Source organism: Octopus sinensis, linkage group LG13 (genome assembly GCF_006345805.1).
Source record: "Octopus sinensis linkage group LG13, ASM634580v1, whole genome shotgun sequence".
In the NCBI taxonomy this organism is placed as follows: Eukaryota; Metazoa; Mollusca; class Cephalopoda; order Octopoda; family Octopodidae; genus Octopus; species Octopus sinensis.
In genome coordinates this window covers 1,273,574-1,296,837 of record NC_043009.1, presented here as the reverse complement: position 1 = coordinate 1,296,837, position 23,264 = coordinate 1,273,574, and the positions used below count along the sequence as shown (strand labels likewise).

The 23,264-nt window shown below is 36.9% G+C and overlaps 1 protein-coding gene across 39 annotated transcripts in view; it reads left to right on the top strand.

The window, feature by feature from the left end:
- The window catches only part of LOC115218249 (neuroblast differentiation-associated protein AHNAK), a 500,913-nt gene that overhangs the window by 367,766 nt on the left and 109,883 nt on the right, over positions 1–23,264 (top strand). For all 39 annotated transcript variants that reach the window (XM_036508132.1, XM_036508129.1, XM_036508124.1 and 36 more), the window contains one exon: positions 8,603–8,713. In XM_036508132.1, coding sequence (XP_036364025.1) covers positions 8,603–8,713 — 111 coding nt within the window. The remainder of the gene's footprint in view (positions 1–8,602; positions 8,714–23,264) is intronic.

Here is a 23,264-nt window from a genome sequence, read left to right as displayed (position 1 = left end):
CACATATAAGATTAAACAAATAAGAATGGAGTCGGCTTTTCAGTTATGTTACATGTTTCCTCAAGAGTGGCTATTTATTTGCTTATATAAAATCGAAATCGATCAACATCAATGGAAAATGTAGCTGTGATACCAGTGCCGGTGGCATGTAAGAGAACCATCCGAACGTGGCCGTTGCCAGCACCACCCCAACTGACCTCCGTGCCGGTGGCACGTAATAAGTACCATCCGATTGTGGCCGTTTGCCAGCCTTGTCTGGCACCTGTGCCAGTGGCATGTAAAAAGCACCCACTACACTCATGGAGTGGTTGGCGTTAGGAAGGGCATCCAGCCGTAGAAACATTGCCAGATCAGACTGGGCCTGGTGCAGCCTTCTGGCTTCCCAGACCTCAGTTGAACCGTCCAACCCATGCTAGCATGGAAAGCAGATGCTAAACGATGATGATGATAATGAACATAATAGAACATGTTTGAATTATGAGCACAATATGATGCAATTTGATACATATATATGACCAATTATAATTTTAATAAATTTGCTGTTAAATTCTATAATTTTATCAGTTTTGGTTGTTTGATTGTATTTAAGGATTTTTTAGTTGACTATATTAACACTATAATTAGTATTTATTGACTTCAGAAGGATTTAAAGCAAAGTCAACATAAATGGATTTTTAACTCGGTGTAAAAAGATTTGTAACCAAACGCCATAAGTTATTTTGTCTGAACACAAGCAGTTCTGCTATCCACTGCACGTATTCACGAAATGTAACCACCTACACTGACATGTTGTTGCACTTTAGTTAACAGTGGCACACCATTTTCTAATTACTAATCTAGAATGATAAGAAATACCAAGACAAGCAGTAATTTGTGTAGCTCTTAGTTTTCTCTGGGGAGTGGAGCTGTGTCTGTAAACTCTAAGATATATGTGTATAATCTTCTGTGTTTTTTGTTTTTTTAAACTTTTTGGGGTAACTTTGCAAGAAATAACAATAAATAGCATGAGTCAGAGAAGCGTTGGTGTTCACACATACATATCATTAATACATCCTCAGAGAGAACTATGTCGAAATTTGGGTTTTGCAGGGTGTTGTGCTGTTGTTTTGCTGGTACTAAACTCAATATTGAGTTTCTCTCTCTCTAGCTGCTAGGAAGCCAGGTACTGTGCAGTTACACAGCAAGTGGCATCTCTTCTCTTGCATTTAATAATTCAGCATGTTGTCTGTTATTAAGTTACACTTAAGAGATTGCATTAGGTGTTTGCTTGATGTGTTCTTTTGGTTTAATGATTATCTGAGGGAGGGACACCAACAGGTAAATTCCTCTACTCTTCTTCAAATCTATTAACTTATATCACCAGTATGCTTTATGTTCATTAAACCACCTGTAAAAGTACTGCTTCTATATTTACATTCTCAGTTTCTATCTCCTACTCCCCCCCCCCCGCCGTTTTCCTCTCTCTTCTCTATCTGTCTGCCTATCTATTTAATCTCTACTTCTGACTGTTGGCTGACTGCACCCACTTTTGACCATCAGAACAAACTACTATTACATACAATCTAAAGGTCATTGTGTACTTAACAAGGACTGTTTTTTTACCTGTATTCAATTGACTCATCTTTCAACTCAGGTGTGTCTAACAAAAGGTTCCTTGAGCCATGTATGTAGTAGATTCAAGCAACTGAAAGCTCTCTGACAAGTTTAGGTTTCAAATCTCATAGTAGTATTTTTGGCTATGAATTCAGTCAATAGCTTTGAAAAGAACAGGTTCTTACAGACAGTTTGTCTCTTGTTATGTCTACATAAAACCATTTTTCAATGGTATTTCTACAACTTGGCTTTTCACAATATATATTACTAATAAGGTGACAGTCAGGTGGTATGAATAGTACAGTACAGAACTTTTATGTCCTATTATATTTCCTTTCTTGTCACCATATTCATCATCATCATCATCATCATCCTTTAACATCCGTTTTCCTTGCTGGCATGGGTTGGACAGGAGAGCGACACCAGATTCCAGTCTGGTTTGACTTTGTTTCTACGGCTGGATGCGGTTCCTAATACCAGTCACTTTACAGGGTGTGCTGAGTGCTTTCTATGTGGCACCAGCATGGGTGCTTTTACGTGGCACTGGCATGGGTGCTTTTATGTGGCACCAGCATGCATGCTTTTTACTTGGCAACAGCACAAGGCTTGTAGAGGACAGTTCTTCTTGAGTGCAGCTCTTATAGAGAATCTGCTATGAGAGCAAGATCATCAGTATTATAATAGTCCCCAGGGGCCGCCAGTCTTGAATTCTTCTGTTATGGCTTAGAGGACAATGATCAAAAGGAAGGCGCTTTCAAATCCTTCCTTTTTGGTTGATAGAATAAGTACTTACTATGTGCACAAGAAAGTAGAAGGCAGCTGTCAGTACCCCTTTACTAATTTGCATCCTTATGTTTAACTCTTATCTTTTGTTTGTCATTTGGGCTACGACCATGCTGGGGCACTACTTTAAAGGATTTCGATGAATCTTTCGACCCTGGTACTTTTTTTTTTTTAAGTCTAATACTTATTCTTTTGGTCTCTTTTTGCTGAGCCACTAAATTATTAGGATGTAAATGAACCAACACTGGTTGTCAAATTGAGGGGACAAACACAAAGGCACATGTACATACATTCTTAAATATGTATGTATGTATGTATGTATATATATATATATATATATATATATATATATATATATATATATGATGGATCTTCCATGCAGTTTCCCTCTACAAAATTCGCTCACACAGCATTGTTTGGCCTGGGGCTTCAGTAGAAATGCTCAAGATGATGCCCAGTGGGACTGAACCCTATACTACATGGTTGCGAAACAAGCTTCTCAACCTCACAGCCATACCTAATGTCAATCAAGATCTCAGCTAAGCAACTTCACAAAAACACCAAACTAAGAAATTGAAACTTAATATCATGTTGATTTTGATATGATATATTTAAACATTTGGACTTGTTAAGCAGCAAGTTGTGTTAATTAAAGAATCTAGTTAGCTCTGTTTAATTTGGTTGCCTGTTGTTAAGGCAGCTGCAACAGTCAGGTATAGTTAGCTGGTCTCTTCTTCCTCCATATACAGTCATAGTATGAGAAAGTAGTGTTGGAATTGTACATGGATTAGTAGGAGTCACAGCTGACCAAATCAATACAGTATCTGTCTACCTTTTCACTCTTATATTTTATCACTGGTGCCACAGTATCAACCAGTTCACCCAGCTGTTCATAGAGTGTAGTGTATCCCATGTGTACCATCAGTGTGGAATATCCCACCATTAGAAGCAGCAGTGTGTTTACTGATTTGATTAATGAAAGAAGAAAGAATTTTTGTTAACTTTTTAATAGTATTTTGAGTAATGTGATTTGTTTTTCTTGTTCTTCACAGAATACATTTCTCTGAAGAATGTAATGTTACAAAAAATCCACTCCCTTTATTTTAATCCTTGTGTGACCATCAGGTCTTGGCATGGCTGTGTAAAGAATCTTGCTCTGCAAATACATGATTTTGAGTTCAGTCCTATTGGACAGCACCTTGGGCAAGTGTCTTCTACTGTAGCTCTAGGCAAACCAATGCCTTGTGAGTGAATATGGTAGCAGAAACTGTGGGGACCTGTTTATATAATATGCGTGTGTATGTATGTGTATTTAAATGTCTATGTATATATCAGGCCTAATCGTTTATATCTGCATCACTATCTCCATATCAGCTCACCTGGATTTTTCTTAGAACCACTCTTTACTCTTTGGAGCTGATCCTTGATAAAGACTGCACAGATTTAAGTTCCAGTCCTTTGAGCACTACTGGTGTTTTCTTTCTATATTGAGCATTTGTAGCTCTCCCCTATTGGCCCTGTGTGTGTGTGTGTGTGTGTGTGTGTGTACATTTATGTCTTTCAGTTTGTGTTGTCTACCATCGCCATTGCCTGACAAATGGTGTTGGATTGTATACGTCTCCAGAACCTAGCAGTTCAGCAAAAGAGATTGATATAATAAGTACCAGACTTAAAAATAAGCACTGGGGTCAATTTGACTAAACCTTTCAAGCTGGTGCCATAGCATGGCTGCAATCCAGTGACTGAAGCAAGTAAAAGATAAAAGATATTTCTCATGAAATACACTTCCTAAGTGATTGAGTTTTTAAAATTTAGTAAAATAACTGACATTTTGTTATCCAAACACCAGATTTTGGATTGATAATGTGGCAAAATGTTCTGTTATATTTAGTTTAAATATGAACACTTTGGGAAAAAGGCAAGTTTTATATCATGAAAACAGAGATGGCCTTTACCAAGTTAGTGATAGGATTAAATCTGTCGTTTTCTACTTTCATTTTTGTATTGCATTCTTATACAGGACATAGTATTCTCAAATAATGACCTATAAAACAGGCCCTGATACTTTGTGAGATATCTCCTGAGACTTAGTGTTGTGTTATTATTTTATTCTTCCATTAGTTTGTCATTGGACTGCAACAATATTTCAGTCTGGTATTGTTTTTGTCAATTCCTATTACTGGAACTGCTGAATTGCAGGACATAAAGAAACACAGCACAACACTTGTCTTTAGTGTAAACATAAACACATGGACACATCCATATCAGATTGAATCTAGAACTACTTAGTTCTGCAGTAAACTCCTTAACCACACAGCTGTAGCTGTACCTACCATATTTTAACGTATATAAGGAACCCCCTAATTTGGGGGGCTTTAAATTTGGAAAAGGTTTTGTAAGGGATTGTAGTACTATATTTTTTAACCTAATTTTTGACAAAAAGGGTTCCTTATACACATTAAAATACAGTATATATATTGAATATATATATATACACACTTTATTTGTGGGTTAATAAGGCAACCGGTGATTTTATGTGAAGTGATCTTCACAATTGTTCAACCATGCCTCATGGAAGTGTTGGTACTCGTCTCCATTTTAGATGAGAATACATGAGGTTACACATGACTGAATGGGATATCAAAATAAATACACAAATCACAGGAGGTAACTTATAAGAATGTCTTATAAAACTTTTTGATCTGATGTTGTAGAATTATTTAAGTAGCTTCATGTAGGAAGTTTATTGAAGGAAATTTGGCTGCTACATTGGGCAAATGAAACAATCACAGAATTCCCAGTTTATGACAGCGTAGAATATCTCCCTGCCTCAAACTTTACAATTAACATATGATCTGATGTCAGGTTTTAAGGTAGATTCTATTATTAAATTTCAATGATTGTTGTTTTAAATGCCAGAATATAAATGCCATGTCAATTTTTAGATTCAGAACACAAGAAAGTTGTGAAATGCCTTCTCTAATAATTTGTTGGCACGTCGTTTATTTCTATAACAATCAAATATATTTGTAAAACGTTTTTTTAAAGTTTTTTTTAAAAATGCAGTTGTATTCAAGTTGCTTATGTCAAAAGCCTTTAGATGGTCCATCAATGTAGCAGAAATACCAGTTAAATCTTAGTCACATCCTGCTCATTCAAAAATAAAATACATAATGACACTGTGTCTGGGAGGAAGAAAAACATTTTAAAAAGAAGACTGGATGATCGTGTCTAAAATACCTTTGATTAAAGATCTTGGGGCTAAATAACGACCTGTGTTTATAAAAAATTGATCCCTCGTTTTTTTTTTGTTTTTTTTTTTCTTGTGAAAATGCAGGGTTATGTAATTATTAACCCTTTAGGGTTTAAACCGGTCCTATCCAGCTCAAATATTCAACTTGCTTTATATTAAAACTGGCCAGATCCAGCCTGCCACCCCTACCCTGTAATATCATTCTAAAAATAAGTATCATGTTTGACAGAGTAATTTGAAGGCCAAAGGGTTAACAGTTTGTTTTTGAAGTCTGGATACTTGAGATGAAGTATATTGCACTTGGAATAATGTTGTTGTTGTTGTTGTCACAGCCACAACACAATTGTTTAACTCTAGTTTCAACAACGTTAAGTAGATGAGGAAGCAATCCTCCTCATTAATAGAGCAATAATTTATTATGTGAAGATGCATGGCTCAGTGGTTAGAGCATCAGGATAACACTCATGAGGTAGTGAGTTCGATTCCTGCACTGGGCTGTATGTTGGGTTCTTCAATAAGACAGTTTATTTCACGTTGTTCCAGTTCACTCAGCTGAAGAAATGAGTTGTGACGTCATCGCTGGTGCCAAGTTGTATCGGCCCCTTTGCCTTTCCCTTGGATAACATCAGTGGCATGGAGAGGGAAGAAGACTGGTATGCATGGGTGACTGCTGGTCTTCCATAAACAACCTCGCCCAGACTTGTGCCTCGGTAGGGTAACTTTCTAGTTGCAATCCCATGGTCATTCATGACCAAAGTGGCTGTTTACCCATTACCCTAATTTATTATAGGGAGTTCTTTCTATGAAAATGGTATTTTCCAGCTGAATAAACTGTGGTAGTGTAGAATTTGTTTTTTAATTAGGGGATACAACAAAGCACCTGAAACACATTGAAAACTAATGAATCATTAATGAGTTCATTAAGAAAAGCATTAATTATAATTTCAATTCCTTAGTTACTATTCGCCTCCCTAAGGTACACAGTTTTGCACATGTGTATAAATGAATGTTCTCTGTTTGCTTACACCAGAAACAGGTAGGCACAATAAATGTATGTGTATACTACCCAAGATTACGAACCTAGGCTTCATGATTTTGTATAGTTTCCAAGAGAGAGCTGGCTGGGAAAAACGTTTTGTTGTCAGTCTGTGATCTTCGTTACATAGTTGCAATTTCTTATTGTAAATTTAATTATAAATAAAAAAAAAAAAAGACCTAATTTAATATCTTGCTACCAATATATATTTCTTTACTACCCACAAGGGGCTAAACACAGAGGGGACAAACAGGGACAGACAAACGGATTAAGTTGGTTACATTGACCCCAGTGAACTGGTACTTAATTTATCGACCCCGAAAGGATGAAAGGCAAAGTCGACCTCGGTGGAATTTGAACTCAGAATGTAACGGCAGATGAAATACGGCTACGCATTTCACCTGGCGTGCTAACATTTTTGCCAGCTCCTCGCCGCCTTTCTTGCTACCAATATAGGCACAGGCATGGCTGTGTGAGTGTCTTTGTGTCTATGCTTGTCCACCCACCATCGCTTGACAACTGATGTTGGTGTGTTTACATCCCTGTAATTTAGCAGTTTGGTAAAAGAGACTGATAGAATAAGTCTTGGGGTCAATTTCCTTGAGTATAAACCACTTAAGGTGGCGCTCCAGCATAGCCACAGTCAAACGACTGAAACGGGTAAAAGAGTAAAAGACTTCTGGATTTAATTACTTTATTTTTCTTGGAAGTTTCTTACATTTTTATAATCCTTTCTCTGGGTGCTCGTTGGCATGGTTTTCATATATTTTAAATATTTCCACATAAATTGTTAACACCATTTATGTTTTGCTAGTTCATTGTGCTTTCTACTATTGGTAACTGTTCAACTGTAAAATTGAAGTAGTATCTATATTCAGTCAGACACACAAAGTAGCATGCTTTACTTACATGGTTGTAGTTTAGTGAAATTTTAAACTGGTGAGTTGGATGTTGAGAAATTTATTTATCATTCTTATTGTAACTTCTAATTTTCTTGGGTACCACTTTCTTCTGTACAGTAAAACTGGTTATCTACCTGTCTAGTTATTCACCTACCTTAAGTGTTATTTGTCTGTGCAATCAGATCAGCAAAACAATTTGATGACTTAATAACTATTATTCTAGTTTCTGCTAATAGTTTTCTTAATCTCAATGCTATTTTGTCTTCCTCACATTGTTTTCAACATTAGTCATAAATGCAGTCCCCTACTGTTTTAGTAACAGAGAAACACCAATTAAGTCCAGTTGACTATGCAGATTGGGGTTTTTTCTTTTATTTATTATATTTTTTCCACCATTCATACATACAAATAAAAAAAGATCAATGAATTCTAGTGACAAGAATGCCAACCTTGGTTCTTTTCTTGTCACTGTCACAGCTCTATGTCCTTAATCAAGTCACTTGACTCTCACTGTTACAGTCCAACACATTGTAGATAGGATACAATGAGTGGATATATATGAGGCATAAAAAGCAAGAACACCACAAATAAATGTCTCGTTTGCTTACATTGCTCAGTTTTATTTTGCCGATGATCTTGGAGACAGTGACAACAAACTAGTCTTTGATCTTTTTACTAAGAATTACCATTGGATCCAGAGCTTTGGTTTTTGACAAGTATGATATTGTGTGTGATGACTGATGTGAACATCTAACACCAATTGGGGTATCTTTCATCATCACCCTGTAACATCCATTTTCCATGCTGGCATGGGTTGTACAGTTTGACAGGAGCTGCATTAGGTAGCATGCTTTCTACAGCTGGATGCCCTTCCTAATGCCAACCACTTTACAGAGTGTGCTGGGTGCTTTTTACATAGCACCATCACCAGTTCTTTATAAATATAATCTTTTGTGTATATTGTTTGGATCTTTTTTTATAATATTTTTGCTTTTAATTTATTAATTTATCTGTATCTTTTTTTTTTTTCTTCAGAAAAACGGTTCAGGCCAGGAGTTGTTTAATAAAGTATGTGATCAACTGAATCTTCTTGAAAAGGATTACTTTGGCCTTACCTACATTGATAAGGAAAATAATGATATTAAAGTAAGTATTTTAAAAAAACATAACTTTCTATTGTTGTATATCCCCAAATCAAACATCTTCAAGGAAATCTTGAATCAAAAAAGTTGATTACAAAAATTTTTGAACTAATAAAATTTAGCAACATCACCATTGACAGCAATGTCGTTTTAAATTTACCATCCACTTTTTCAAGTTAGCATGAAGTAGATATGTCTATGTAATCAGCATTATCTCATGGAGAATCTTCTCCTTCTAATGGCAATTCTTACTATCTCTCCTGGGGCTTCTGAGATTTATGCCATCAGTCAGTTTTCACAATTCCAACCGAATGAATGTCCTCTCAGATTTACTGATCAACATTCTTTCAGTTAAATGTAGCTTATCCAAGTATCAGCTGATATTAAATACTACCTAACAAAAGGATTTAGGTAAACTCCCAAAAGACTTGGTTTGTCTTTGGGGATTCTGTTTAGTCAAATGGCTGTCTCCAATTCATATTCTTTGCGCTGAAACAATAGTTTGTTTGTTTTCCAGACGGCATTTCAGTTTTGTAGATCCTCTTTTGAAAAGTGACAAGACAGGCCGTGTCTTTTGGGATTTTATCTAAACCATTTTAGTACTTATTCTGATAAGCTACAGCTAACTAAAACAATGTAACCAGTACAGACATGACATTCACCTATAATTTCTTGTGTTGGTTGCTGTTTGACTTGGCATATTTTCTTGTGTTACGCTTTGATAATTTTTTAAAGATATATTTTGGTAAAATGTATCCGGTTGTGTGGTTTATTTACTGTACTTTTCCAAAACTCACTAATATCTGTCAGTTAAAATAGTTTACTATAAATAGGACATTTATTACAATCTTCTTAACGACATAGCCATAGTATGTTTTAGGAAAACTGTTTGACATATTCATGCAAGTTCATAGTATTGTCTCTTCCTTTTTGTAGTAACTTTCTCAGAATATCTAAGAACCTGTGATTGGGTTGCCGTCAAACAGCCTCTATCACAGACAAAGCCATTCTCTTCAGGGATAGAAAATTCTTGTTATCTAAAGAATTATTTAGCTCTACGAAGCTTGAGTGAGGCCCAGAATGAAGTGCTTCTCCCACATCTGGAACGGTGCTTCTGCTAAGCATAAAGATATTATAGCCAAAAGAAACCACCCAACAGTTTGGGACAAAGCCTCTCACCCATACACTGCAATCTCTGACCCACAAACATGCAGTCTCTTCACTTTCCTTCTACAACTATGGTAGCCTTCTCTTTCCAGAACTAACACTGGTTGATTTTGTGCACTTTATTGAGGCACTTCCTACTTTTCGTCTTTGTCAACCATGTTATGTCCATGCCCCCCCATCTCTTTTTTAGCCGTTATTTTCTCTCTCTTTTCTCCAGAATATCAGGTTCCTGGAATCCCCTCTCTGCCAACATTTTTCTGGCGGCCCTCAATTTGCAACTATTCAAGACAAACCATGTTGAACTAACAATGAAGGCACTGGCCACAGCCCCTGCATCCAGACCAACACTAAAATATGTTCAGTCACTGCTGATTGTAGGGAGATATAGTTCTGCAGATATTTTCTTAATAAATTTGCTAAACATTAGATCCTTGAAACAGAGCAGCTGATGTTAATCTTCCTGTGTTAACTTTTAGCTTGTTTCAAATAATTGGTCAGCATATTATGATAAACTACTGTCATCTTCAGCAGTGTCACCAATTAAATATAATTTGAATGTTTCATTTTTATTGGTGACTTTATTTATTTATTTTTTTTTTTTTTTTGCAAGTAATTTTATCCCAATATTCACAACATCTGTAGAATGAATTCGAAAATAACATGACATTGTTGATGGAAGTGACTGTCCGTAAAAACCATGTCAAAAACATGACATTCACAGAACAATGATGGCTAGTTTTCTCTGTTACTGGATTATATGATGAAGAACCATCTGCAAGCAGTGAGTGAAACCAGTGCAACCAATGCCAGCATGGTAAACTTATGTTAGAAATGATGATAGTAATATAGGACATGATGCTAACCCTTAGCATTCAGATTACTCTGTCATCGTTACGAATTAATCACGTACCATCTCATGGCTTTGAAATTTCAATGATGTGATTCTCTTTTCCTTGTTTCAGTCATTTGACTGCGGCCGTGTTGGAGCACTGCCTTTAGTTGGACAAATCGACTCCAGGACTTATTCTTTGTAAGCCTAGTACTTATTTTATCAGTCTCTTTTGCCGAACTGCTAAGTTACAGGGATGCAAACATGCCAGCATCAGTTGTTAAGCGATGTTGTGGGGACAAGCACAGATACACACACACACACATATATATACATATATACAATGGGCCTCTTTCAGTTTCTGTCTACCAAATCCACTCACTAGTCTTTGGTCAGCCCGAAGCTGTAGTGGAAGACACTCGTCCAAGGTGCCACACAGTGGGACTGAACCTGGAACCATGTGGTTGGAAAGCAAGCTACTTACCACACAGCCACTCCTGCGCCTGATTGTTTATTTTTTGAATGACATTGTAGGGTAGTTGCAAGGGGTCAACTCTGGCTAGTTTGAACATAAAATAGGTAGAATATTTTGGCGGGATACGACTGGTTTAAATGCTAATGGGTTAAACGTTAAATATGAAAATGGAGACGGTTTTACATATTAAATTGAAGGTTAGCCTCTGAATATTCTAGTGAAATTTCCTTAAATATGGATTATATAATTAACAACAGCTTTGTTTTTACAATAAAGATGATGCAGCTGTAATTAGACTACCAATAAATCTATTGGTAGTTTATCTTCAGTTAGCTCCTCTTGTGCCATAGTTAACTACTGTTGCTCAATAGTACAGCAAGGACCAAATGACCCGATGAGTGAGCTTTATCATGGTCACTTGACCTGCTATAAGTAGCTGCCAAATATTCTCTCCAATGACACCCTGGCCATCTTAAATAGGTTGCTTTGAATAGTGTTTTCTAGTAGATATGTGCAGGCGTGGCTGTGAAAGTAGCTTCCCAACCACATGATTCCAGGTTCAGTCCCACTGCATAGCACATTGGGCAAGTGTCTTCTATAGCCTCAGGCCAACCAAAGCCTTGTGAGGGGATTTGGTAGACGGAAACTGAAAGAAGCTCAATGTATGTGTATATATTTATGTGTATGTCTGTGTTTGTCCCCCCACCATCACTGTTTGACAACTGGTGTTGGTGTGCTTATGACCCCATAACTTAGTGGTTTGGCAAAAGAGGCCAATAGAATAAGTAGTAGGCTTACAAAGAATAAGTCCGGTGGGGGGGGGTGCAATTTCTTTGACTAAAAATTCTCTTTAAGGCAGTGCTGTAGCATGGCTGCAGTCAAATGACTGAAACAACTAAAAGAATTTCGATGATGGTCATGGTTGGAATGCCTTTCATCATAAGTCTGCTTGATCAGAGTTTACTTAGTGCCAAACATGATCAACAAATTGGTCATCTTTTGAATTTGTTTTGAATGGAGGAAGTTTTGAGGAGAAGAGAAAAGAACTAGTTCAGGTTGTTCTACACTTCTTTCTTGCTATCAATAATAGATAATTATATATGGTGTTGCTAATTTCTTTTGATCTATGAACTAAGTTGTTGCTATGTATTCAGATTAGCAGTTACATTAGCTTGCTAGCAACCAAATTCACTCTGCTTCATCTCTTTTCCAGAATAACAAAGAGCTTTCTCTCACAATCCTTCTTAGCCAATGTAACTGCATCCATTTCCTCAAGTTATTCATTCTATAATATTGTGCTTGATATTATTGGATTGTGTTGCTTGTACTGTTGACTAATATTTCAAATCACTTGCCACTTACCTGTTTTAAGTTGGACAAAATGAAATGCTTTTCCTCACACAGGGTAGTTTTATTAAAGTTTGAACTTGTGACTAGATGGTCAACAAACCAGTTTCTCAGCCTCCATTGTCTCTGCTGGTCCCTATTATATTTCACTTCTAGATCAATAAGGAAACAATATAAATTCGCCTCTTTATTTGAAGTGAAATAAGATGCAATATTTGTGTAGGTTTATTAAACCTTGTATTCATCTAAAATTATTACATCATTTTTTTCTCTATATGCATTTAAGAAACTTTTTAATCACATGGTCTTGGGTTCAGTCCCACTGCATGGCACCTTTCGCAGGTATTTTCTTTACTATAACCCCAGGCTGGCCAAAGCATTGTGAGTGGATTTAGTAGACAGAAAATGAAACCCTGACCCCCAGAGCATGCCAGCCTGACCGTAAATGATGATGATGTTTGTATGTACTCTCATCTAGACATCATGGTGAAGATGTAAATGAGCATCATCATACAAGGGATGTTGTTCGATTCCAGTCTTCTGTGAAAATACTACCTTGCTTTTGGAAACAGGTGAGGCTTGGTGACAGGAAAGGCATCTCCCCCCACCCACCAAACATCAAATGATTGTGATTCCTTGTTGCATAACTCGGTCAAGACAAGTGTAATTGTTAATGGTGGTGAATGCAGAAGTTAAAGAAACCCGAAGTAAAAATATTGGCTAATTATTGAAAGAAATCATGAAAGGACTATAAAAATGGAAAATATACAATTAGACTTGTTTATTTAATCCCCAGTCCATTCTTATTTCCTGATAGACTGAAAAAGTAACTTTAATAATAATAATAATAAGAAGAAGAAGAAGAAGAAGAAGAAGATGAAGATGAAGAAGAAGAAGAAAGAAAATAAAGAACAAGTTGAGACTCTAAAAAATAGATTTTATTTTTCTGTCTTTAGTCTCTTCTCTTCTGTCATTGTTGTCAAATTGATAAAACTAATCAATAACTGACATGGATACTTCTGGTCGTGAACAGTAATAACAGTGCATGTATGTGCATGCTCGTTTGATATGCTTGATTCATGCCTGTCGTAGCCATGGAAATAGAAAATTCAGGCCAATAAATGTGCAAGTTCAAACTGACAGCTGGAGTGGCTACAGACCCCTTTCGACATAATATGTATGGTTATATAAATATAGCCAAGGGAGAGGTGACACAAAAAAATGGAACTTTCATTGGCTCCATTTATTGTTTTTGTTTATCAGTCTAGTTAAGTTTCTCACAGGAGTTTTTGGCCAAAAAATAAACGGATGTTTTTATACTGTGTTTTAGTCGGTAATTGGAGTTTCCAGACTTCAGTTCTTCACTTATTTCATTCTTACTTCCTGTGAAGGACATGGCACACGTTTTTATGGGACTTAAACTGTTTGGCAAGTTAAATTTCATGACACAAATTACTAAAAATAACCACATGGTTGTCGCAAATATTTATTATACATCCTTAATGATAATGAATTTGCTCTCTTGCACACACACACACACACACACACACACACACATCGTGCCCAGATACATCACACAGCCACATCAAAATATATGATAGAATTTTTTGAAGTCGAATAAGCCTCTTTCTCTCTCTCACCTCTAAATAAATACTTAAGCAGGGTACTGTAAATTACAAGTGCTCTTTTTCTATATTGAAGCACCTTGCTCAAAATGTTATGCTCATCCTCTTCCTCTTAACAAAATAATTTATTCCATTTTGCAAACTTTTTACTTTCTCTGTAAACTGTGTGTTTGTATGTGTGTACCACCAACCTTGATGAAGTCCGTCAAATACCAAACTGCAGCTCATCTAAGCCTGTCCTAAGCTCATATAGATTGCTTTTTATCATTTCTTCTTGCCACTAAGCATTTCTATCAAGGATGAACGGTTGTTAGTTTCTACTGCACTTGACTGGTTATTTACATTGATTGGTGCTGAAAGCAATGAACCCACCAAAATGCAGATATACACTAGTATGTGTGTGTGTGTGTGTGTGTGTGTGTGTGTGTGTGAGAGAGAGAGAGAGACAGAAAACATGCTTGAAAGAGAGAGAGAGAGAGAGAGAGAGAGCAATAGCATGTATGAGAGAATGAGCGTGTAAATGAAAGGAAGAGAAAATATGTGAGAGGGGAGAGAGTGGGAGGGAGTGAGGAAAAGAAAAACTTGAAGGTTTTCCTGACACCTCCCACCATTCCCTCCTCCTACAGTCAGCTGAATTCATTAAATCTATACTTTTGGGTTTTGCCAGTTAAAAGATTTCAAAACTTATTTCTATCATTTTGAAAGTTAATACAAAAACAGTGGCAAAGAACTAACATTGACAACTGTTCCAATCTATGACAACTGTTTTGCACTATTCCTGTGCCAGAGACTTAGGAGGCGACAGCTTCCAAGTTGTTAAGAGTTATATTAGACTATCATTCTGTCCTAGAGGAAAACTTATCTTTATTACCTCTGCCTTAGCGAAGGCAGAGGTATTGTTTTCAGTTGTGTTTGTTTGTTTGTTTGTCCATGGACAAGATATCTCAAGATCCACTGGATGGATTTGGATGAAACTTTCAGGGGATGTTTGGCCTCTTGACTGGCACAAACTGGTTAGATTTTGGGATCGATCTGGTACTGGACAAGTATTCTGGATTATTTTTCCCGTATTTTCACTTTATTTTTGAGAGTGGCCAGGTGCACTTTTAGTATTCTCATTCTTGGGAGCAATCTAGTTTATTTCATAAATTCTCATTTTAAAAATCATCTCTGGCTAATCATTGAGAGGATGTTGGTGTTGCCTTGGCGGACATTTACGCTGAGTGCTCGTCTTTTATTTACTTTGTGTTACAGCAAGTAGAATTGGGCACCAGTCTTATTGATCTGACTGATTCGTCAAAGGATTAACTTAATATACTAATTACAAAGATATATATATATATAGGCGCAGGAGTGGCTGTGTGGTAAGTAGCTTACTTACCAACCACATGGTTCTGGGTTCAGTCCCACTGTGTGACACCTTGGGCAAGTGTCTTCTATATCTTCAGGCCAACCAAGGCCTTGTGAGTGAATTTGGTAGACAGAAACTGTATGTGTTTGTGTGTCTGTGTCTGTCCCCCCCCCCCATCACTTGACAACCAAATGTTGGAGTGTTTACATCCCTGTAACTTAGTGGTTCGGCAAATGAAGCCGATAGAATAAGTACTAGACTTACAAAGAATAAGTCCTGGGGTCGATTTGTTTGACTAAAGGTGGTGCTCCAGCATGGCTATGGTTAGGATGACTGAAACGAATAAGAGAATATATATATAATTAAGATTCTGTTGAATATCAAGACTCCATGCAGGTGTGTTTGTACCTGATATGCTTGTCGTGTGTGCAGACAACGCAACCCAGCCAAGTGAAGATATCCGCTCTTGGTAATTCAGACATGTACTTTTTATAAAGGTACCTTCTATAGTATTTCTGAAATGCCAATTCCAAAGTAGGTGGATAAAATATAAATGAGTAACAAAGGTGTGTACAGGTGTCCATTCATTATGGCCATTTCAAGTGACTCCTTTAATTGATTAATGAAAACATTACATCATTTGAAGGAAACCTTTCTCATCAGATGACTGCATAGACTTCAAACATAAAGGATACAACCATTTCCTTAACATATTTCCTTCACATCAATAGTTCCATTATTGAGTGGTTTCTATCAAATGATGCAATGTTTTCATTAATCAGTTAAAAGAGTTGCTTGAAATGGCTGTAATGAATTGACACCTGTACATCTTTGTTACTCATTTATTTATTTATATATATATATATACATTGGAGCACTCAGTCGGTTGCGACGCCGAGGGTCCCAGCTGATACGATCAACGGAACAGCTTGCTCATTTATTAAGGTGTAAGTGGCTGAGCACTCCACAAACACATGTTCCCTTTACATAGTTCTTGGGGTGATTCAGCATGACACAGTGTGTGACAAGGCTGGCCCTTTGAAATACAGGTACTACTCATTATTGCCACCTGAGTGGACTGGAGCAACGTGAGATAAAGTGTCTTGCTCAAGGACACAATGTGCCGCCGGGAGTTGAGCTCATGACCCTACGATCATGACCTGAATGCCTCTAACCACTAAGCCAGGTGCCTTCACATACATACACACACGTACAGAATTGATACAGTGCTAAAATAGCAATTCAGTTGCGTCTCTTTATATTCTGCATTTCTTACTGAGGTCAGTTCGGTCCCCTATCCTTTTCCTCCCCTATAAAAATAGAAATATTTCTGGTTCTGTTTTTATGCTAGAAATCCTGATGAGATTAATTTATCTGTGTTTTGCTAATTTCAATTCCTTCCTCAGCTGGTCTCCTTGCACTGTGGCATCTCTGTTGACACAGCACTAAATCTCATTTTAAGACACATTTACACCATCTGCATACGCTAATTTTAGACGAGCTAATGAGAGAGCCTCTACATGGGTGACTGGCATGCTATAAATAGCAACCAAATTACCATTGGATTATATCTGACCATCTTAAAAAGACAAAGACCATTGGATGCGGTGTAGGGGGTGAAATGAAAGACCGAATCAGATGTTGGGCAACATAAAAATGGGATGGTAGCCGCTGGACTACCTCGGTCATAAAGTCTGCCCAATGAATAACAGTTGGCTCAGTCAGATAGACGTGCAAGGAATACTTAAATTCACTACAGTTTCCCTGTAGGATTAATTGCTTTTTGAGTGGCAACTTTAGAGGAGCATCAAGTTACAGATTATATTGAAAGGTAACTTTGCCTTTCATTAGAGTGTAATAAAATAAGTGCTGGGGTTGATATGCCGGACTAAAAGCCTTTGTTTGTAAAACCCCATTTTGGTTATAGATTCATCTGCTTATTTAGAAGGAAGGCAGCACCTGTGAATCTTTTCTTGGCCCCCAAAACTGATGAGAAGAAGCGGTTAAGGTATACCCAAACCAGAAACCTGGTCCAAATGCTTGAAATAGAAGGGACTTTAATAAAGGCACCTAAGGTATAGGTGGGTCTGTTAAACCAGACAATGGATTAGATCTATGACCCAAGTAGACCGTGATGGTAAATTCTGTCTGATCCTTACAGTCCTACTAGTTCACTGCCCTAGACCGATTCTTTATTGATCCTAGAAGGATAAAAAGCAAACTCAGAAAGAAAGGAACTGGAAAAAAGTATCAAGTTCCTTTGGTCAACTCACTGCATTGCTGCCAATTCAACGCCTGTGAAGGGAAACAGTAAGAGAGTAAACAAAGGGAGGGAAACAAAGAAATAAAAGATAAACTCCTACTGAGCTGGGTGAAGGAGCCCCTCCCTGCTCTCAAGTTAATATTGAACATAGCAAACACTCCAACTATATGCAGCCATGGGATTGTGTGCATTTATGTTTATATAATCACAAAAGGCGCTTTTGTTTGGCTCTTCTCTCTCTCTCTCTCTCTCTCTCTCTCTCTCTCTTCCTCTCTCTCCCTCCCCCTCTCCGTGAAAGCAAGCTGGCTCTATAGTTTTAGTTTTCATGATGTGTGTGATGACTGATTAATGAATGAAGGAAATTATTTATTTATTTATTCTTTAGATTAGGTGAGTAAATCTGAACAAAATCTTTTTTTTGCTTTTAACCTATATACATATTATATATGTATATTTTGGATTGTTGTTTTTTTTTTTTATCTCCCTCCAACACAACACAACCACTACCCCACCCTTCTATTCTGTCCGACCAAATATAATTTTTTTAATCAGTGATAAATAACCATTCTAGTCATCTCGGAGAACATTCACCCATGGTTGTTAGTTTTATAATTCTGTCTGTCATAGTGTTTGTTGTAAGGCAGCATTTTATGGTAAATGTTTGTTCAAAATGCCAATATGGTGATTCCAATTAACTTATATTCTGCACCACACACACACACACACACACACACACGCACGCACATGGTGTGTACACTCAGATTTCCCTTTATCATTTAGTCTTTTCATTCAGACCTTCACCATTCACAGCCATCCTGTGAAGAATTCATTTGGCAGTTATGATATTTAGTCATTAGACCTCTTAGGTTGTGTAAATGGTGGTATTTCAGGTTTTTTATGGAAATTATGTAAACCATTAGATACGTTTCGCAATAGCAACTCCAATAATGGGTCACTTATCTGCCTCAAGGACAACACTGACACAAATGTTACAGTATAATATTGTAGAAATAGACAAACATGCTGATATGAATATGAAAGTGTAATACAAAAATTACAGGCAGATATATGAAAACATAAATATATATACATATATAAAATATATATATAACTATATCTATACATATAACTACATAGATCAGTTTGATAGCAGCACTCTCTGTAGTCTGGTAGTTGCTCAGCTGTGTAGATAAATTGCTTATGAAATATGTGCAAGCTGAGAACAGTAAGCTACGAGTTCAGTGAGGAATTTCATGTGTAAGTAGGTGTCCTAACAGATGAAGTTTTAAGACTGGCTGTCTTTGGGAACTCCTATAAGACAATGGCCTAGTTATTGTAGCTGAATCTGTTGAAGATTTGAGAAGAAATTCTGAATGTTGAAGGAAAACCTAGAATTGAAAGGCTTCAGAGTAATCTTAGCAAAGCTAAAAGATTTATTTAGCAAGTGAGGAGATTAAGACTGGACTATGTTGCTATCTTAAGAGTGGCCATGCTGTTCAACATATGTATATATATATATATATATATATGTATATATATATAGAAAAGGAATATGCTGGAATTTCATACAGTGTATCCAATGTTAGTGCATGAGAGTTGCAATCTAATCCCAAGCAGGCTAACAGAAGAAGAAAAAAGTAGTTAGTAGTAAGTGCACTGATGAATTTAATTCTTTCAAATGCTTGGAAGGCTACGTAAAAGTAGTCTCGATCGCTTTTGTTATCTAAGAGACCCAATTATCGGTGGAGGTGGGTGTTCCAAAAACATTGTAGCCAAAAAAAGAACAGGATGGGAAAAGTTCCAGCAGCTATTATCTCCATTGGCAACAAAGGGATGCTTTCTCTGAAGAGCAGATTGTAAGATGCTTGAGTCTAAAGTGTAATGTTGCATAGTTGTAAAACATGCACATTAACTACAGAGGATGTATAAAGGCTTGCGGGGTGGTGAGGGTGAGGTAGATATGTATGTATGTATGCAGGGTGACTATTTGGTAAAAAGAAGTACCACATAATCTAGGTGGGAGATAAAAGCTGTACCAGAGGAAAATATGGGAATAAGTGGTGAAGGCTGTTCTCAAGAGATTTCACAAAGTAGATGACAAGAGGTGATGGCATGATGTATCTTTGAAGAGCCATATGCAAGCATGGCAAGCAATGTGCAATAACCCTTTCTATTATAGACACAAGGCCTGACATTTTTGAGTGAGGGGCAAGTCAATTAAATCGACCCAGTGTGCTACTGGTACTTAATTTCATTGACCCTGAAAGAATGAAAGGCAAAGTCAACCTTGGTAGAATTTGAACTCAGAACATTAAGACAGGCAAAATGGTGCTGAGCATTTTATCTGACATGTTAACCATTATGCCCACTCACTGCCTTAATGTAAAATAATGAAACCTAAATATACTGCTACACATATGTGCCACAACATAGTAATTCATTTAAGTTTCAAGATTCCAGGTTCAATCTCACTGCATGGTATTTTAGATAAGAGTCTTTTGCCGTAGCCTTGTGATTGAAATTGGGTAGACAAAACTGTACAGCCAGCCAGTAGGTGGGTTTTACCTTATAATTCAAAGGTTAAGCTGTGTCGCACAATGGGTCACACCAAGTCTGGTTGCAGATTATGTTACTGGTATGCTTGTGTGTGGAATTCTCAACTATTTACACACATTAATTCACTGCAAAGCTCAGAAATTTTCCAAGTATAAATACCTAGAGACGTTCATAACATAGTTATTACAGATATTACCAGTGCTATACAGGTCGTCGTCGACTTATGACCCCAACTGGTTGGTCATATGTCGACCTATAGGCCTACATAGCTTTGTTTTATATTTTTACATTCTTAAGGTACATTCTCAGGTAAAAATCACACACAGCATTCTGTATTATACTACAACAGTGTTATTTGTTTGAAGTCTCAAGCAGTCATCTAATAAACAAATAGGAAGTTAGCTTTGTCTCCACGACAGGATATTCGTCCAGCCCTTGGGATAGCCACAGTGACGATCAAAAACCAAACCTGGGGTAAGCATTTGTTAGCTGGCGTCATCTGGAGACGGGTTAATTTCTAAAGAATTAAACCCATAAGATTTCAACTGGACTACATATTGCTACCAGGAGTAAAGTCGATCGGTCGTAAGTTGGAGACGACCTGTATTAGGATGTGGTTTAACACAGAATCCATAGTCTGCATTGTGAAATGACCTGATCGGGGTTAGCATTAGGGTCTGACTGTATACTAAAGGGTAAATGGTCAGGTAGACTACACACTAATTAATAAATAAATGGGCCATGACATTTATGATAGATGGGCTATAACACAAAAAACAAATATGCAAAACCTAGTGCTACTTGATACCACAAAAAGAAAGGAAATAAAGGAATGCCGTATAAGTGTTCAGGATTAAAAGGGGAAACCTTACAGTGTTAATAAAAGTACTTAAATGACAATAATTTAATATGGTATTTAAGCAGAAAATATTAGTAAAAGTAAAGTTCTGTGGTCTGCTATCTAAACTAGATACCAAGAGTAACATGAGCTCAACTGGTAAATCAGTTTTTCTATCAAATGGCATCGTTGTTGTCTTTTAGCATCCATTTTTTTTTTACTCCCTCCTTCCAAATCAGCCCTAATTCATCATAATGCATACTTAACTACATTAGCCACTATATCCTTTTTTACCTTTTCTTAAGACAAGGAAGTCTTAGGGAGGTTTGTCTGTTAAGACTGCAAACAGTTGCCAGAAAATAATGGTCCGGCAACCATGCAGTCTTACTTGTTTATTTATTTTAATATCCAGTTTTTCCGTGACAGCTTAGTTTGATGGGTCTAAAATACAGCATTTCTGTGTAATCACATTAGAACCAATTTTTTTTTTTCAAGTTTTAACAGATTCCATTAATGACAGGGGATAATCAATACCTGATAAATACAGCCAGTGCTTACCTACTGTGTAGCTTAGTGTCAAGCAAATGAAATACATATTTCCTTTGGAATAAGATGCTAATCCTTCACATACTGCTTTCTGACATAGGTTTATATGTTTCTCAATAGCAAGTAAAACTGGAACAAAACAAGCCTCCTGTGTCAATAGAAGTCCTTAACTTACGTTCAGTTTGAAAAGTTTTGAGAAGAACGTGTGTCTATCTTGGATAACAGTTTCAATGGATCTTGCATCTATTCTTAGCCGCTAGAACTAAGACAATGTAGAATAAAGTGTTTTTTTCTGGGAAATGAGCCTGTAATTCAAGCCCTTGTCCAATCATTGGCAATATGGAATAAAGTGCCTTTACAACAAACACAATGGAATTAATACTACTGGAATAATATGTCCAGTTCTGAGACAAATTGAGATAAGTTGTAGCAAATATATACTCAAATGACCTAACAAAGGAAACTATGTGGCTAGTGAGCCTGCTAGGAATAGCAGTTATAACTCCCTTAAATCACACCCTGCCATCTTAGGCAAGATGTAAGTTTTCAGACTTCTGGATAAAAAGTGGGATAGCAACAGGTTTGTCAACGGCTCAGAAAACTTTGATCATAGTCCTGCTTGATCAGGGCTAAACAGCATGAGCTGAAACCCCATGGGCTGGTCAAACCAGTTTCTTATCCACATAGCCATTATCATACCCCACACCAGAAAGTCAATATCATTCTATAATTAACTTATCATTTTGACCTATTGAGGAGGAAGAACAAAATTGTAAAGTAAAACTCAGTGACTGCAACATAAAAGAACCTTTGTAACATTGTTACATATTTCTTTTCTTATCAGTAGAAAGCGAATATTTGTTTCCGAGAGACACTTAAGGTGAAGGCTTTATAAAGTCAAATTTGTTGTATATCTTCCCACACTCATCCACTTCTAAACTAAATCCTAAAGCACTGACTGGCGTCATGTTCCATTTTTCAGAAAATATGTTAATAAGAATTTGGTGTCCACTTCCTTATTTGAATTTTCTACAGGGATCTTTATTCTTTTATGTATTTTTTTTTTCTTCGTTATTTCATTTGTCTGCTGTCTTGAGCTTGACTCAGGGCTAAACAATAACAACTCAAAATGATAACCGATACATAAAAGAGAAATAAAATCATAAACATGGAGCAAGAAATAAATGCAATAGAAACAAGAACTAATTCATACGCACACGCACACGCACACAGAGCTATTCTTTTATTCGTTTCAGTCATATGACTGCAGCCATGCTGGAGCACCACCTTTAGTTGAGCAAATCAACCCCAGGACTTATTCTTTGTAAGCCTTATACTTATTTTATCGGTCTCTTTTGTCGAGCTGCTAAGTTACGAGGACATAAACACACCAACATCAGTTGTTAAGTGATGTTGGAGGACAAACTTACACACACACACACATATATACATACAAATACGATGGACTTCTTTCAGTTTCCATCTACCAAATCCACTCACAAGGTGTTGGTCAGCCCAAGGCTATAGTAGAAGACACTTACCCAAGGTGCCACACAGA